This window comes from Bufo bufo, chromosome 6, assembly GCF_905171765.1.
Source record: "Bufo bufo chromosome 6, aBufBuf1.1, whole genome shotgun sequence".
In the NCBI taxonomy this organism is placed as follows: domain Eukaryota; kingdom Metazoa; phylum Chordata; class Amphibia; order Anura; family Bufonidae; genus Bufo; species Bufo bufo.
In genome coordinates this window covers 422165548-422184956 of record NC_053394.1, presented here as the reverse complement: position 1 = coordinate 422184956, position 19409 = coordinate 422165548, and the positions used below count along the sequence as shown (strand labels likewise).

At 47.9% G+C, this 19409-nt stretch overlaps 1 protein-coding gene across 3 annotated transcripts in view; it reads left to right on the top strand.

The window, feature by feature from the left end:
- Positions 1-310: 310 nt before the first annotated feature.
- PGS1 (phosphatidylglycerophosphate synthase 1) overlaps positions 311-19409 on the top strand; it is a 42809-nt gene continuing 23710 nt past the window's right edge. For 2 of the 3 annotated variants that reach the window (XM_040437787.1, XM_040437788.1), the window contains exons 1-2: positions 311-428; positions 18578-18776. In XM_040437787.1, coding sequence (XP_040293721.1) covers positions 331-428; positions 18578-18776 — 297 coding nt within the window. In that variant the 5' untranslated portion in view covers positions 311-330. Of the gene's footprint in view, positions 429-18554; positions 18777-19409 lie in introns of all 3 variants that reach the window. The other variant, XM_040437789.1, reaches the window with a different exon arrangement.

The following is a 19409-nucleotide window of genomic DNA, read 5'->3' as shown; positions in this document are numbered from 1 at the left end:
CATGCACAGTATTACTCCCGGCGCAGTACTACTCTCATACGCAGTATTACTCCAGGCGCAGTACTACTCTCATGCACAGTATTACTCCCGACACAGTACTACTCTCATGCACAGTATTACTCCCGGCACAGTACTACTCTCCTGCACAGTATTACTCCCGGCACAGTACTACTCTCCTGCACAGTATTACTGTCCTGCACAGTATTACTCCCGGCACAGTACTACTCTCCTGCACAGTATTACTCCAGGCGCAGTACTACTCCCGCTCGCGGTGACCCCGCCGTCTCCCTCACACTGGGCGGGACCGCGCGGCTCCCACTTCCTGGGAAGATGGCGGCGCCCGCAGTGTTATGGCGGCGGCTCCGCGGTCCGGGGCTCATGGCTCTCCTGGCTCGTCTGTGTGACAGGAACCGGGACCGAGGGGGCAGGTACGGGCGAGGGACACAGCGGGAGATCCCAGGGGCGGCCGCCGCCATACTGAGTGGGCTGTGTCCTGTCCTCCACTTACTGACATGGTGCAGACGTGTTTCCTCTACACCGGACTACATACATGTCACCTCCACCTTCTCCACATGACTGCATACATACGTGCCCCCTCCACATGACTGCCTACATACGTGTCCCCTCCACATGACTGCATACATACGTGTCCCCTCTACATGACTACATACATACTACATACGTGTCCCCTCTACATGACTACATACATACGTGTCCCCTCTACATGACTGCATACATACTACATAGGTGCCCCCTCCACATGACTACATACATACTACATACGTGTCCCCTCCACATGACTACATACATACGTGCCCCCTCCACATGACTGCATACATACTACATACGTGTCCCCTCCACATGACTACATACATACGTGCCCCCTCCACATGACTACATACATACTACATAGGTGTCCCCTCCACATGACTACATACATAGGTGCCCCCTCCACATGACTACATACATAGGTGCCCCCTCCACATGACTACATACATAGGTGCCCCCTCCACATGACTACATACATACTACATAGGTGTCCCCTCCACATGACTACATACATACGTGCCCCCTCCACATGACTGCATACATACTACATAGGTGTCCCCTCCACATGACTGCATACATACGTGCCCCCTCCACATGACTGCATACATACTACATACGTGTCCCCTCCACATGACTACATACATACTACATACGTGCCCCCTCCACATGACTGCATACATACTACATAGGTGTCCCCTCCACATGACTGCATACATACGTGCCCCCTCCACATGACTGCATACATACTACATACGTGTCCCCTCCACATGACTACATACATACGTGCCCCCTCCACATGACTGCATACATACTACATACGTGTCCCCTCCACATGACTACATACATACTACATACGTGTCCCCTCCACATGACTACATACATACTACATACGTGCCCCCTCCACATGACTGCATACATACGTGCCCCCTCCACATGACTGCATACATACGTGCCCCCTCCACATGACTGCCTACATACGTGTCCCCTCCACATGACTGCATACATACGTGTCCCCTCTACATGACTACATACATACGTGTCCCCTCTACATGACTACATACATACGTGTCCCCTCTACATGACTACATACATACTACATACGTGTCCCCTCTACATGACTACATACATACGTGTCCCCTCTACATGACTGCATACATACTACATAGGTGCCCCCTCCACATGACTACATACATACTACATACGTGTCCCCTCCACATGACTACATACATACGTGCCCCCTCCACATGACTGCATACATACTACATAGGTGTCCCCTCCACATGACTGCATACATACGTGCCCCCTCCACATGACTGCATACATACTACATACGTGTCCCCTCCACATGACTACATACATACTACATACGTGCCCCCTCCACATGACTGCATACATACTACATAGGTGTCCCCTCCACATGACTGCATACATACGTGCCCCCTCCACATGACTGCATACATACTACATACGTGTCCCCTCCACATGACTACATACATACGTGCCCCCTCCACATGACTGCATACATACTACATAGGTGTCCCCTCCACATGACTGCATACATACGTGCCCCCTCCACATGACTGCATACATACTACATACGTGTCCCCTCCACATGACTACATACATACTACATACGTGCCCCCTCCACATGACTGCATACATACTACATAGGTGTCCCCTCCACATGACTGCATACATACGTGCCCCCTCCACATGACTGCATACATACTACATACGTGTCCCCTCCACATGATTACATACATACGTGCCCCCTCCACATGACTACATGCATGCTACATAGGTGTCCCCTCCACATGACTGCATACATACGTGTCCCCTCCACATGACTGCATACATACGTGTCCCCTCTACATGACTACATACATACGTGTCCCCTCTACATGACTGCATACATACTACATAGGTGTGCCCTCTACATGACTGCATACATACTACATAGGTGCCCCCTCCACATGACTACATACATACTACATACGTGTCCCCTCCACATGACTACATACATACTACATAGGTGTCCCCTCCACATGACTACATACATACGTGTCCCCTCTACATGACTACATACATACTACATAGGTGTCCCCTCTACATGACTGCATACATACGTGTCCCCTCTACATGACTACATGCATACTACATAGGTGTCCCCTCCACATGACTACATACATACGTGTCCCCTCTACATGACTACATACATACTACATAGGTGTGCCCTCTACATGACTACATACATACGTGTCCCCTCTACATGACTGCATACATACTACATAGGTGTGCCCTCTACATGACTACATACATACGTGTCCCCTCTACATGACTGCATACATACTACATAGGTGTGCCCTCTACATGACTGCATACATACTACATAGGTGTGCCCTCTACATGACTACATACATACTACATAGGTGTCCCCTCTACATGACTACATACATACGTGTCCCCTCTACATGACTGCATACATACTACATACGTGTCCCCTCTACATGACTACATACATACTACATAGGTGTCCCCTCCACATGACTACATACATACGTGTCCCCTCTACATGACTACATACATACTACATAGGTGTCCCCTCCACATGACTACATACATACGTGTCCCCTCTACATGACTACATACATACTACATAGGTGTCCCCTCCACATGACTACATACATACGTGTCCCCTCTACATGACTACATACATACTACATAGGTGTGCCCTCTACGTGACTGCATACATACTACATACGTGTCCCCTCCACATGACTACATACATACTACATAGGTGTCCCCTCCACATGACTACATACATACTACATAGGTGTGCCCTCTACATGACTGCATACATACTACATACGTGTCCCCTCCACATGACTACATACATACTACATACGTGTGCCCTCTACATGACTGCATACATACTACATACGTGTCCCCTCTACATGACTGCATACATACTACATAGGTGTCCCCTCCACATGACTGCATACATACGTGTCCCCTCCACATGACTGCATACATACGTGTCCCCTCCACATGACTGCATACATACGTGCCCCCTCCACATGACTGCATACATACGTGTCCCCTCCACATGACTGCATACATACGTGTCCCCTCCACATGACTGCATACATACGTGCCCCCTCCACATGACTGCATACATACGTGTCCCCTCCACATGACTGCATACATACGTGTCCCCTCCACATGACTGCATACATACGTGTCCCCTCCACATGATTACATACATACGTGCCCCCTTCACATGACTGCATACATACGTGTCCCCTCCACATGACTGCATACGTGTATGTGCCTCTACATATGAGGCTCCCTCCCCACCCGCTGGACTTCCTTCACATGGCTGCAGCGGTGTCATGTTGTGTGAGGCCAGTGATTGGCTGTAGTAGTCCTCCCTGCAGCCCTGTATACAAAGCCCGGTGGGCAGTTTATTGGAAAACACGGACAACCCCTTTAAGAGAGCCATACGGATGAGGCCAAAACCTTCGGAATCAGCTGGCGTGGCGGCCTCTGTACAGCAGATTACGGCAGCAGGAGAGGAAGCCGCCAGAGACCAACACCCCCTCCCCCCGGGCGAGCCACACATGCATGCTCAGCCCGGTGAATCGAGCTGAACGGGCTCACAGCGATTGTATACAGCTTCTCTACGTATGGCTACATGTCCTCAAATAGTGGTCACCCATGGAGGACGGTTGCTAGGCGACAGGAGCCCGTTTACTTTCCGGTGACTTCTAGTTTGTAGAGGGGGCTCAGTGAGTAATTCCGAAGGGTCTGCCCCGGCCGTCAGCAGAACGCTCCTTGTTTTGTTTCTGGACGCGAGCCTTGCCAGCAGCATCTTACCAGGGCATGCTGGGAGTTGTAGTCTGTGGAGGCTCCACTTTCTATTGGCCTCCATTCAGTCTATACCTGACGGGCTGTAGCCATCGGGTTAATCGTTAATATCCCAGATTGTGCCCGTCACGTGACCCCACATATCCAATTTTCACCCGGGAGGGCGGCCTTCGAGCATGGACGCATTGACCTTGCTGGCTGGAGCTGGGCAGCTTGGTGGCTCCCAGTATGCGTCCTTCTCACCTCTATATGGCGACATTGCTTTGAGCTGGGTCACTCCTTGTGTCTATGGACTTCTGGTCAGCATCACCACCGTTTGTTTTCGGTTGTCCGATGGGGGTGGGAGTCATCCTCGGCAGGTGATCTCACACTTTGAGGTCAGTGCAGCAGTATTTCCCGGCAGTGAGACATGAGTTGAATCAGCGTTGCGGGCTGTCCTCATATCCTGCGGGGTGAGCGATGGCCAGACGGTTCTCCTTCAGATTCCTGGACGTCTTCTGGAAACTCGCACCCTGGAGAAATGAGTTGTCGGCGGTGGCGCCGCCATCTGCGCGTGCCTACGCCTCTCATATCCAGGAAGGGCACACGGTCACATCCCAGCTGCCCACCACTGCTACCATTATCAGACACAGTAGGCACAGTGCACTGCTTCTCGTCCTGGCGATGCTGTTTGACGGCAAGCCTCAATGAAGGCGTTTTAATGTCTCCGCGTTTCTTCCATTTCGTGTTAAAGGGCATCTGTCAGCAGTTTTGTACCTATAAAACTGGCTGACCTGTTGGCAGCTGAAGGCATCTGTGTTGGTCCCATGTTCATATGTGCCCGCATTGCTGAGAAAAATTATTTTTTATATATGCAAATGAGCCTCTAGGAGCAACGGGGGCGTTACCATTACACCTAGAGGCTCTGCTCTCTCTGCAACTTCATCGCCTTTGACAGGGCCAGGCGTGATCATGTCTCATATGTCTCGCCCTGTCAATCAAAGGGTGCGGCAGTTGCAGAGAGATCAGAGCCCCAGGTCAGGGGTCGGCCACCTCCAGCACTCCAGCTGTTGTGAAACTACAACTCCCAGCATGCATACTTGCTCTGCTCTTCTAAGAACTCGCATAAAAATGAATGGAGGATGCTGGGAATTCTAGTTTCACAACATCTGGAGTGCCGGAGGTGGCTGATCCCTGCTCTAGGTGTAACGGTAACGCCCCCGTTGCTCCTAGAAGCTCATTTGCATATATTAAAAATGAAAAACTCCTCCGTAAGCGTTCTGCGACCAATGGTTTTACATATTATTTTTTTTAAGCATAATATTGGGCAGTTAGTTGTGCGATTATAATTAGACACATTGCGCTTCACAATGCATGCCGTTTTGCAGATGCGGATCCGTAAAATACGTTCCGCGCCCCCCAAAAAACTCTTATTTTGAATTGGTTTTGCAGTGCAGTGAAATCCCATGGTAGCACTTTGTAGGACTTCCGATCCGTGTTTCCACTCTGCAACGCGGACTGCACGCCGAATAAAGTCTGTGGTTCCACATCCGCAGTAGGGCCTGTATAATGCGGACCGCCGTACGGGTCACACGCGGTGGCGGAGTTGTTGTCTTAGCGTATCCATTTGGTAGCACCTGTCCGTATTGTAGGGTATATGGGGGTCACCCAACGTACCCCTGATGGAAGACGGGTCCCTGCGGGGGAGGTGTCCGGCAGAAGTGTGTGTGCTCTGGCGGGTGTCGCGCACCGTTTTACAGTGGTGTTTTTGTGTATATATCATTTATTTTTTTGCGTTATAAACACCATCTCCAGATATTAGTTCATTAGCTTATGTTTTAGTTTTTTTTGTCTTTCTTGCTTCTTTTCCATAGCGCAGCGTGCCGGAGCTCTCGGCATTTTTCTGGTGTTCTGACATCACCTTCTCCATAGGGGAAAATCGCCAGGAAGAAAACGTTATTGGTAAGGAACTCTGGGGGTCATTTACAACGAGCGCTACGCTTGTGTTTGGCGTAAAGAAAAGTTGCAAGGCGCCCGTGCTTGTCACCTGAGAGTGGCGGGGGCCAGGACATCGGGTCCGACATATTGACCATCTCCAGGCGCACGGACTGCTGCTGGCGGTGCGCCTAATTAATGCCGAAGCCTGAGCCTCTCCGTAAAAATGAGGTAAAACACCAGTCTTTGTAAATGACCCCCGCTGTGTGCGAAAAGCGTAAACAAAAACAAAAAAACGCCAGATTAAGCATTTTTTTAAATTCTTTTTGCTGCTGTTTTCGCAGTGTGTAAGGCCCCTAAGGTTACATGCACACAGCAGTGTCATTCGTGTCGATTTTTCTGCATTTCAGCACCAAAATCCGAAACGCGTGCGGAATCAGTGAAATCTGCACATAAATTCACATAAACCACACTGCTGAAGGGGGAGTCGATGTGGGGGGGGGGGGAAATTGCTTTCTGCCAAGAGGTGCGTGGACACTTTTAGGCCTCCTGCACACGACTGTATGGCTTTTTCAGTGTTTTGCGGTCCGTTTTTCATGGATCCATTGTTCCATTTTTTGTTTCCGTTCTGTTTTTCCGTATGCCATATACAGTATACAGTAATTACATAGAAAAAATTGGGCTGGGCATAAAATTTCCAATAGATGGTTCCGCAAAAACGGAACGGATACGGAAGACATACGGAGTACATTCCGTATGTGTTCCGTTTTTTTGGCTGACCCATTGACTTGAGTGGAGCCACGGAACGTGATTTGCGGGCAATAATAGGACATGTTCTATCTTTCAACAGAAATGGAATGTAAACGGACATTTGCGGCAGTCTTCTGCAGCGTTTTCCACTGACCATTAAGCCTCCGAACAATGCAGCGTGCGCGAGGATAAAGTCTTCGAATATACCCGCCATCAGCGCTTTTCGCCTGTCCCCGTCTGGGGGTGTGACTTGGAAACCGCGCCGTACGGCCTCTGATGTGAACAGAGCCTTAGGCCTCCTGCACTCGACCGTAGGCGTCCCGTTGCCGTATTGCGGAGCGCATATGCGGGTCCGGTAATACCTGGGCACCGTTCCGTGTGCATTCCACAGCACGGCATATGCGGACCTATTGACTTGAATGAGTCCGCAAATCCGGAGCTGCGGAACAGAAGACTACGGAGTTCTGCAAAAAGATAGATCTTGCTCTGTCTTTTTGCGGAACGGACGGATGCCGACCCATTCAAGTTGAATGGATCTGGATCCGTCCCGGCGGCCGCACGGAGGTTGCCGGTCCATTGGGGACCTCAAATTGCGGTCCTCAATGAACGGAGCGGATACGTTTGGGTGCAGGAGGCCTTAGGGTTTAGTTTTTCCTTATTTTCCCCCGATCTTCCGGACAGTCCAGACATTTACGTTTTCTACCGAGACTTTCTTGGCCAAAACAAGTAAAATCCGTGTTTCCTTCTGTTCTCAGCGCTGACCTCACCCATTAGGTATTTACTCTTCAGAATGATGAAACCCAGGGAATGATGAGTGGCTTACGTCAGCGCAGCATAGTGGGGGTGGTAGTGACGGCACCTCATGGAGCTCCTTCCTCTCGGAGATGTTTGTAGGTTCACCCTGTGCCGTCAGGAATGCGGATTGTTATTGTCAGATAAGCCCTCCGCGTCGTCTGCCATTACCCCACGGGCCGGACAGAACAAAAAGTTCTGCATGTAGTGACGACCATGTCCCGGGACAAGATGTTGCTTTCTCCGGCTGCTCAGGAAATGCCGCTGATTCTGGGATTTGTCCGTTCTGAGTTGTGGACAGCTGACCCTTCTGTCCGTAGCCTATGCATTGTGTAAAAGGGCAGGTAAATAGGAAAAGCGTAGCCCTTGCCCCCTGTACCCATCTAGAGCAGCGGCACTACAACTCCTAGCATGCCCTGACAGCTGCCGGCTGGGTATAGTCTGTAATTCCTATAGGCAGGGTTAGCAGAGTTCCCCCAAATCAAGCCGATCACGGGTTGTCCTGCTGCTGGACTCCTTAGCAGTCGCCTCTAACCAGCAGCAAGTGGTTCAGTTCCCTGCAGCGCCCCCACAGGGGAACTGAGGCATTATACGGTGGGAAGTTGGCCTCAAATCCTCCCCATATACGACTTGTACACTTCAGATACCTGTCAGCCAACGTTTGTTTTTTTTGGGCCACAACTGTACCTCCTGACCCCTGTACACATGCACGCTTAGTTTGGCTGAGCATGCCTGTGTTCTCAGTGGGGGACGGCCAAATGATGTTCTCCTCGACCCCCTCCGTGCACATGCACACTTAGTTTGGCTGAGCGTGCCTGTGTTCTCAGTGGGGGACGGCCAAATGATGTTCTCCTCGACCCCCTCCGTGCACATGCACACTTAGTTTGGCTGAGCGTGCCTGTGTTCTCAGTGGGGGACGGCCAAATGATGTTCTTCTCGACCCCCTCCGTGCACATGCACACTTAGTTTGGCTGAGCGTGCGAGTGTTCTTAATCAGGATGGTCAAATTATCTATTGACCCACAGCTGTCCATCCTGACCTCTTCCCCCCTATGCACATGCACACTTGGTTTGGCTGAGCATGCATGTGTTCTCAATGGTGAGGAGGAGAATAAGCAGCTACCTGAGCCCTCCGATACAGAGGATCAGACCATGTGTATGGGGGAGAATCGGCACACCCCCCATACACGTAAGATAGTTGATTCATCCTGGCAAAAATGGCCGACTCTGCTCTGGTGTATACAGACCCTTTTCTCTGTTAGTTGCTTCGAGGCTATAATAATTTTTTCACAATCTATGCTGACTGGCGTGCTTACGTTGCGAGAAAGCAGTCAATCTGAGCAGGCAGTGCTGCAGTATAAAGCATGGGAGAGACTTTCTTGAGAAAGCTCCGGAGCAGGCGCAGGGTGGTCCGACTGCTGCTTTGTAAATTGACAATTTCCAAGGAGGTAAGTGCTCCCGACGGCTGCAGGGGGTGCAGTGACGTCCGCTCCATCTGGACTCGGTGCTGCGGCTCTCCTAAGCTTTGGATATCCCATTACACATAACAGGAAACCCGTAGGATCAGCAAACGTTACTAGGAGACTTGAGGAATGGAAAGAGTGACTAGGTCCAGAAGAGACATGTAAGGGAAGACGTGTAATTAATGCCGTCGTACCGCCAGATACTGCAGAGGCGATGGCCATGTAATGTGTATCGGGCAGCCAGACTGCAGCCCACAAGGTGAGACCAGGATCCAGTAGGTTGGATTTCAGCATGGTCTGTGAGGATAAGCGGCGCCATATGGGGTAAATGGGGTCTGCTGATAGCAGTGTTGTATGTATGGTCAGCTGGAAGCCTTAAAGGGGTTTGGGGCAAACCCCCTCCCCACTTGGCCGGACCTGCTTCCTGGCACCAGCTGCCCACTCCGTCTTCTCCTGTGATGCTCCGCTGGGCTCCCTTGGTGCCCACATCCGGTTTGACATTGGCGGATCCTCTTGTATCATGTGACCATTTGTCATGGCGTACGGTGAGCCCAGCGGAGCAGAAGGAATGGGGAGCTGGTGCCTCACAGCTCACCAGGCACAGCGCCATCCATTGCATAGTGGCTGTGCTTGGTATTGCAGTTCAGCCCTATTCACTTGAATGGGACTGAGCTGAGCCATTTGACCACTGGCCTAGGGAGATGGCGGCAGCGTTCACTGGAGCACCACGACCTCTTCAAACAGCTGACCAGCAGGGTTGTCAGGAGTGTGACCTCGGCCGAGCTAATAATCATGTCCTATCCTGACTCCTAAAAATGGGCCATCAAAATCTCGGACAGCTCGACACATCCAGCCAGTTTTGTTGGGATCGGCCGGCTGGCCATTCACTTTAAATAGCTGTTGGCCAAGCATGCATGTGTTCTGAATGGGGAGAGTGGAGTAAGCTGCTGTCAGGGTAATCTTGCCTGAGAACAAAAGGATTGGGCTTGTTGAAATCCAGCTGCCTCATCCTTCTTCCCCGCTGTCTGGTTTGGCTGACACTAATGTAACTCAGGATCAGTACAGTATAAGTAATGTAATGTATGTACAGTGACTCCACCTGCAGAATAGTGAGTGCAGCTCTGGAGTATAATACAGGATGTAACTCAGGATCAGTACAGGATAAATAATGTAATGTATGTACACAGTGACTCCACCAGCAGAATAGTGAGTGCAGCTCTGGAGTATAATACAGGATGTAACTCAGGATCAGTACAGGATAAGTAATGTATGTACACAGTGACTGCACCAGCAGAATAGTGAGTGCAGCTCTGGAGTATAATACAGGATGTAACTCAGGATCAGTACAGGATAAGTAATGTAATGTATGTACACAGTGACTGCACCAGCAGAATAGTGAGTGCAGCTCTGGAGTATAATACAGGATGTAATTCAGGATCAGTACAGGATAAGTAATGTAATGTATGTACACAGTGACTCCACCAGCAGAATAGTGAGTGCAGCTCTGGAGTATTAACCCCTCAGGGACACATGATGTACCGGTACGTCATGTGTTGTTACGATCACCGCTGGGCGGTGATCGGAACAAGGTGCCTGCTCAAATCATTGAGCAGGCACCTCGGCTAAATGCGCGGGGGGGTCCCGTGACCCCCCCGTGTCGGTGATCGCCGCAAACTGCAGGTCAATTCAGACCTGCGGTTTGCGGCTTTTTATGGTGCGGCGGCGGTGCCATCGGTTCCCCATGGGCTGTAGGGGGGACCCGATGGCATGGAAGGAAGCGGGATGCCTTCCTGAGGCATCTGCGCTGCCTTCCGGTGAAGAGCCTGTGAGATCTAACCCCCTGTATCTCACAGGCCCCGGAAGCTGTATGAGTAATACACACAGTATTACTCATACAGCCAATGCATTCCAATACAGAAGTATTGGAATGCATTGTAAAGGAATATACCCCCAAAAGTTCAAGTCCCAAAGTGGGACAAAAAAATAAAGTGAAAAAAAAAGTTGAAAAAATAAAGTTTTCCCCCCAAAAAATTAAGTTTCAAGTAAAAATAAAAACGTCATTTTCCCCAAATAAAGTAAAAAAAAATGGTAAAAAATAGGGGGGGGAAAAAAAGTATACATATTAGGTATCGCCGCGTCTGTATCGACCGGCTCTATAAACATATCACATGACCTAACCCCTCAGATGAACACCGTAAAAAATAAAAACTGTGCTAAATAAACAATTTTTTGTCACCTTACATCACAAAAAGTACAACAGCAAGCGATCAAAAAGGCATTTGCCCACCAAAATAGTACCAATCTAACCGTCACCTCATCCCGCAAAAAATGAGCCCCTACCTGAGACAATCGCCCAAAACATAAAAAAAAACTATGGCTCAGAATATGGAGACACTAATACATAATTTTTTTTGTTTGAAGAAAGCTGTTATTGTGTAAAACTTACATTAAAAAAAAAGTATACATATTTGGTATCGCCGCGTTCGTATCGACCGGCTCTATAAAAATATCACATGACCTAACCCTTCAGATGAACACCGTAAAAAATAAAAAAGTGTAATATCAAGCGATCAAAAAGTCACACGCACCCCAAAATAGTGCCAATCAAACCGTCATCTCATCCCGCAAAAATGATACCCTACCCAAGGTAATCGCCCAAAAACTGAAAAAATTATGGCTCTCAGACTATGGAGACACTAAAACATGATTTTTTTTTGCTTCAAAAAGCAAATCATTGTGTAAAACTTACATGAATAAAAAAAAAGTATACATATTAGGTATCGCCGCATCCGTGACAACCTGGTCTATAAAGATATCACATGATCTAACCTGTCAGATGAATGTTGTAAATAACAAAAAATAAAAACGGTGCCAAAACAGCTATTTCTTGTTATCTTGCCTCACAAAAAGTGTAATATAGAGCAACCAAAAATCATATGTATCCTAAACTAGTACCAACAAAACTGCCACCTTATCCCGTAGTTTCTGAAATGGGGCCACTTTTTTTGAGTTTCTACTCTAGGGGTGCATCAGGGGGGCTTCAAATGGGACATGGTGTCAAAAAAAACAGTCCAGCAAAATCTGCCTTCCAAAAACTGTATGCCATTCCTTTCCTTCTGCGCCCTGCCGTGTGCCCGTACAGCTGTCTACAACCACATATGGGGTGTTTCTGTAAACTACAGAATCAGGGCCATAAATATTGAGTTTGGTTTGGCTGTTAACCCTTGCTTTGTAACCAGAAAAAAATTATTAAAATGGAAAATCTGCCAAAAAAGCGAAATTTTGAAATTGTATCTGTATTTTCCATGAATTCTTGTGGAACACCTAAAAGGTTAACGACGTTTGTAAAATCAGTTTTGAATACCTTGAGGGGTGTAGTTTCTAGAATGGGGTAATTTCTGGGTGGTTTCTATTATATAAGCCTCGCAAAGTGACTTCAGACCTGAACTGGTCCCTAAATATTTGGGTTTTTGAAAATTTCTGAAAAATTTAAAGATTTGCTTCTAAACTTCTAAGCCTTGTAACATCCCCAAAAAATAAAATATCATTCCCAAAATGATCCAAACATAAAGTAGACATATGGGGAATGTAAAGTAATAACTATTTTTTGGAGGTATTACTATGTATTATAAAAGTAGAGAAATTGAAACTTTGCAATTTTTTTAAATTTTTGGGTAAATTTGGTATTTTTTAATAAATTAAAATGAATTTTTTTTACTTCATTTTACCAGTGTCATGAAGTACAATATGTGACGAAAAAACAATCTCAGAATGGCCTGGATAAGTCAAAGCGTTTTAAAGTTATCACCACATAAAGGGACACATGTCAGATTTGCAAAAAATGGCCTGGAGGTGAAATTAAACCTTCTTCAGGAGGTTCAGGCTCTGCGTCTCTGGCTGCACTCTAACATTGGGTCTGTGGTGTGATGTACATATGGCGGTTGTCTCTGTAATCCAGCACTCTCGGCTGGTTTCTAGCAGTAATCTATAGCATGAGTGTAGCAGCCGCTCGCGCTCCTGTGATGTTATCATTATCTGCCTCTCCTGAGGAATAGCAGAGCTCTCTGTACGAGAAAGGGTCTGGATGCCAGTAACGGTGTCCTGCTGCCGGAGGGATGACGTCTGCCACATGGCTCCCAGCTATTAGAGGTAAATATGAAATGTATCGGACTGGGGAGATCATGGCATATGTCTGTAGGATGCACCGCCCTGCCCCATACCGGGAACCCATTGCCAACCCACAGCTTCCCATTCCCATTGCAAATATTAAGTTATCATAAACATTGACGAGTCAGGAATCCAGTAAGACGTCTTCTGGAGTCGCTACGTGGCTTTTTTTTTTCCAGTACTCGTGGTTTCGTAATTGTCTCATCGATTAGGAGAAGGAATAATGAGCAAATCTTCCAGTATCTCGGCATTGTCACCAAAGCATCTTCATATTGCCCAACCGGGAACTTTTGTAATCTAACCCAATTTACATATTCTTACTCAGATTGTGCCGTCAGATATATTTAGCTGGCGTTTACCCGTTTCCTGGGACGTTGTGCAATCTGGCCGACCTTCAAGTCTATTTGCAATGTGTGTGATTCTCACGTGGCTTTACATTTACTACCGTCTGTCCATGAGATTTTGGTAAAGTACGGTCCCTAGTGGGGGATCTGTAGCGTCTGTGTCACAGAGTGCGGTGCATGGTCTGTGTCTACCCTGTAGGCCTCATGTCCGCCCCAGTGTCCGTTGTGTGTTCTGCAAATCGTGGATCCGCAAAACAACGGTCCCGGCTGTGTACATGCCAACAGAGCGGACATATGGATGAAGACGGGTGCTGTCTGCATCTTTTGCCGGGCCCCATTGAAATGAAAGGGGTTTTCAGAGACAATACTGATGACCTCTCCTCTGGAAAGGTCATCAGTATCTGATCTGTGGGGGTCTGACTCCCGCCAATCTGCGGCACTGGCACATGGCAGATTTTCCTAGGCCAGCAAGGACACGTTCATCGGTCAGGTGGCCTAGGCGCACCTCAGCCCCATAGAAGTCAATGGGGCTGAGCGCGATACCAAGCACAGCCGCTATACAATGTGCGGTGGTGAGCTGCGAGAAGACCGCGGTGCTCACAGGAGCGCCAGTGCCTTCTTAAATAGCTGATCGGTGGGGTTCAACTGATCAGATACTGATGACCTATCCAGAGGATAGGTCATCAGTATTAGGCCTCATGCACACGGCCGTATGTATTCTGCGGTCCGCAAAAAATACGAATGATGTCCGTGTGCATTCCGTATTTTGCGGAACGGAACAGCTGGCCCCTAATTGAACAGTCCTATCTTTGTCTGTAATGCGGACAATAATAGGACATGTTCTATTTTTTTGGGGAACGCAAATACGGATATGCACACAGAGTAACTTCTGTTTTTCTTTTGTGGACCCATTGAAATGAATGGTTCCGTATACAGTCCGCAAAAAAACGGAACGGACACGGAAAGAAAATATGTTCGTGTGCATAAGGCCTTAAAGTCTCGCAAAACATGCGGACAGCACACCGTGTGATGTCTGCACCCATATGTCCGTTAGAACAGCCCTACAAAAAAGATAGAGCATGTCCTAATCCTGTCCGTTTTTTGTACAGGAGTTAAAAATAAAAATGTCGGCATGCACACGGCCAGGATCCGCAAATTGCAGACTGCAAAAAGAATATGGTCGTGTGCATGAGGCCTTAAAGGGGTGACTTATCCTCAACACAGGCCATCCATGTTTGGTTGTCCGGAGTCTGACAACCCACAACCCTGCCGATCAGCTTCGTCCATTGTGTAGTGGATGATGCTGTTAACTGCAGCACTGCTCCCCTTCACGTCAGTGTGATAGAGGATAACTGTAATTATGCCATATCCATAGGATAGAGAATAAGTACCTGATCGCCATGTGTACTTCTTCCGAAACTCATGGCGCTCACAAAAATGGAGGTCCCAGAGTCCCCTAAGGCCAGTGCTCCACTCACTTCTCTGGGACCGCTGACTGCAGCGTTCGGCGCTTATTCCAGCAGTCCCATAGAAGTGAATGGAGCGGGGGTCATCCAGGCGCACCACCGCTCCATTCTCATAGGGAACTTTGGGATCTCCATTTTCATGATCGCTGGTGGTCCCAGTGGTTGGATCCCCTGCAATCAAACGCTTATCCTGTAAATAAGGGATAATTGAATGACCCCCTAAAATAAATTAGGCGCTTTTTTGTTGGTTGTCCGTCTGCCAGGAAAGTAAATCGCGCTTTCAGATTTGCACCATGGTTCACGTCCATGTCTGTCCACGCCACCTCCTGATAAACCTCACCCGCTTTCGCATGCCACTTTTAAAAAAACGGCATTGGAAAAGCGAAAAAAAAGGCAGACATTTTGCACAAATTAGGCATCCGTAAAGAGGTTGGTAAATGCCCCTGTGTACGTGTTGTGGATTTGGATGAAGAACTTCTCCCTAGACCAGGGATCAGCTCCCTTCGGCCCTCCAGCTGTTGTGAAACTACAATTCCCAGCATGCTCCGTTCATTTCTATGAGAGTTCATAGAAGAGCAGAGCAAGTATGCATGTTGGGAGTTGTAGTTTCACAACCGGTTGCCTATCGCTGCCCTAGACTTTCAGTGCTACCTCAATCCACTGCCAAAAAGCCACAAAATACTCAAAGGATCATTTACGTCTAAAAAAAAAGGATGAAAAATCTGTGTCTTTATTCCAGTTCAGAATTTGTGCTGGAGCTTTACATGAAATAATCGCCTTCTGAAAAGCATCCGGTCAGCGGACGCCCAGAGCCATTGACTGAAATCCCCCCGCCTTCCCCGTAGGCTCCGAGGGGGCTTGCAGTCCAGTATGTTTGCTGATGATGAGCTCATATTTTTGGACTTTTTCACACCCAGTGGGTCCGTTGGTCAGAAGTGTCTGCTGGCCGCTTATCACCACTCTCGGCTGATGGTAGACATATTCCAGCATGTGTTTAGCCTGGTGTAAAGGTTCAGGGCCGGAGGAGGTTGTTGTGCAGTCTGCCTGGAGTCCTCATCCCCGGGCAGTGACTCAGTTCTCTTGCATCGACCTGACCTCAGCACACAGTAGGCTTCTGGGAATCCTTAGCAGTCGGCGATCGTCTTTTGTCATAAATGGCCTTCCAGAAATCAGATGAATGGTTCTTGCTTCTCCTTCCCTTTCCCCCATGAAAGGATTTTTTTTTTTGTATTAAAGCAACGGAAACGGTCCAGCTTGTCATCTGATCATTCTGGTCGCCCGTGGTTGTCTAACAGATGTGCCTCTAAAATGAAGCACATTTTCAGATAAAAAAAAAAAAAAAAAGCTCTTATGTTTTTTATTTTTTTACATCTGCAATGCAGACTTATGTGTTACTATGGTAACAGACTACAAATAAAGCAGTAGACAGCTGATCCTCAGCACGGGCACAGGATCCCTGGTATCCTCTGATCAAAGTCAACATGAACATCTGCCGTGTTGCAGACCAGTATGGACTATGACTAAAGAGCATGCTGGTCTGCAACACCCCAGCAGATGTTTTTATGTGGCTTACGTAGAGGGCATCTGTCAGCAGTTTTGTACCTAGGACACTGGCTGACCTTGGCACATGAAGGCTTCTGTGTTGGTCCCATGTTCCTATGTGCGTTTCTTAGCGCTTCAGCATTTAAACGCTCATTTGCCTTTTAACGCGGGCATGAAAATAGTTTGTCGTCGACGTGTGTGTAAGATGTGCCGCTGATACTAAAGTAACTGTATGAGAGGAAGGGGGGAACAAACCAACATTTGTTCAAACCCCTCCTGGTAATGTTTACATGAAAATGAAAGTAGACAAGCGCCAACTGACTTGCTGTGTCATCGATCGGCGCTCGTTGCGGTAGTTTATCTGCCCGTCAAGGCGTAGTGGGAGAAATGGAAGGTTGTATGACTGGCAGGAGCAGACTACACAGAGTGTGTTTGTAGTCTGTTACCATGGAAACAGATAGGTCTGTACAGTGAAAAATAAAAACATTATAGGCTGGATGCAGAGTGTACAGTCCCCATTGCTGATGCTTGCAGATTTCGGTCCCATATCATGCCAGCCTGTGAGTGCGGGTGGAAAGGCACAGTTTGGAGACCACCGTTTTTTGTTTTTTTTTTGTTTCATGCCCGATTTCATCACTTTCCCCTCGGTGGAGAGGATTGCCCAAACTAACATAGACATGGAGGGAATAATCCAGGCTCTGTGGTTGGTTCCTCCTTTCTGAAGCGTTTCTTTGAAACTGGTAATGATCCTGTAAGAGACCAGTCAGACAGAAAAAAAACTACGGGACTTCCCAATAGCGTGATAGGTTTTTCCTTATAATGTGACTTCTATTTGGGTATCTCCCAAATTCCTGCTTAAAAAATTAGACTGGAAAATTTTTCTGAAAAACCTCCACTCAATGGCAATGACCTGTTCCCTCGCCGACCCAAAAAAAGAGAACATTTCCACGAAATGTCATTAATTTCTTAAGAGGGTTGTCCACTTTGGGAAATCCCTTTTTTTATTTTTATTTTTTTTAGAAGGTTTTTCCCAAAAAATTAATCCGATCATAGATAATTGGAATCACCAATAACCATCAGTAATCTGTGTGGGAAGCTGGGAGCACAAAGTCAGTTTCCCTTGCAGCGCCATCGCATGGGGGCATGACTGTAAGGCCTTGTTCACGCAGTGTATTTCTCAAGCTGAACGCTTGGATTTTTTTTTGGCCGCGGATTGTCAGGCCACAGAATCCGCTTCAATAAGTGACTGAAATTTTCACGTGGAATTTGCCACGGATTCCGTACCCACCTCCTATTACTTTCAATGGGAACTCTACATTGACGTTCATATGGGCACAGGATTTGAAATCCACAAAAAAAAACATTGGATTCCATGTGGGGTAGGTGTACGCAGATTAGACCCATTGAATGGGGCTAATCCATGTAGCCATCCATGGTAGGATAAACTGTAAATTCGCGGCAGAAACCGAAGCTCTGGCCTGGATTTTTGCCAGAGATTCTCTTGCAAACGCACTTTAGATTTTTTTACATGAAATAAATCTAGTGTGAACATGGCCTTATTTTAGTGAAACCCATGGGGAATTCTGCGCCCGTATGGACAGTGAATTTTCAATAGGAGGCAAATTTCGGCCTGGATTATGTGCCAAAATGTTCTGAAATTTCCATAGTGTGAACATGCCGTACCTTATTTATTGTATTAAGTTTTTTGTTTGTTTTATTTCTAGGACACCTTTGTTTCTTCTGGCTCCTCTCGTGGCTCCCACCGTCCCACCAGCCACTACCCAGCGCCCTCCTTTAGGTTGTGTTCGTCCTCGGGGAGCACATCGATTTCAATGGTTGGGAGACCTGGTTCCAGAATTTGGAATCTCCAGCTCGAGTGTGAAGATTCTCTCCAGTCCAGCAGAGTTCTACCAGGTCATGAAAGTAAGTGACCGATGAGCGAGGTTGTAAATGATGATGGTGCATGTGCCTGTCCACCGTAATAAACCCATCCAAAGGTCAGTACTGTGTAAATCCTGTGCCTCGAGTCAGACCCCCACCAATCTGATATTGATGGCCTAGTCTAAGAATAGGCTATTGCAGTTTTGTAGTCCTGGAGAACGCTTTTAAAGACTGTGGACACCTTTGACATAGACCAAAAAAATTTTTTTGCAAATGTTAGTTGTTACCTTAAAGGGTTTATCCGACACTAACAAATGCTCCCCTATATGCCGGGCCCCTCACATTGATTGTATTTACCTGGCTCTCTGCGTCGCTCCTGGTTCTCGCCACTGCTGCTTCTCCCCGTGCGTGGTTGAAAACATCCAGGGAAGGGAAAGGGGGGGGGGGGCTTTGGGAATCGGCTGGGGGGAGCAGCCAATGGCAGGCAGTGACGGGGACAAGCCTAGTGTCACCTGCAATGCTAGGGAGGCTCGTCCCCATCACCGCCTGCCATTGGCTGTTCACCCCCGGCATATGGGGGGGGGGGGGGGGGGCATTTGTTGGTGTCGGATAACCCCTTTAAGTTGCACTAAGTTTTGGGCTGCAATCTTCATCCATTTTCAGACACTCGTATAT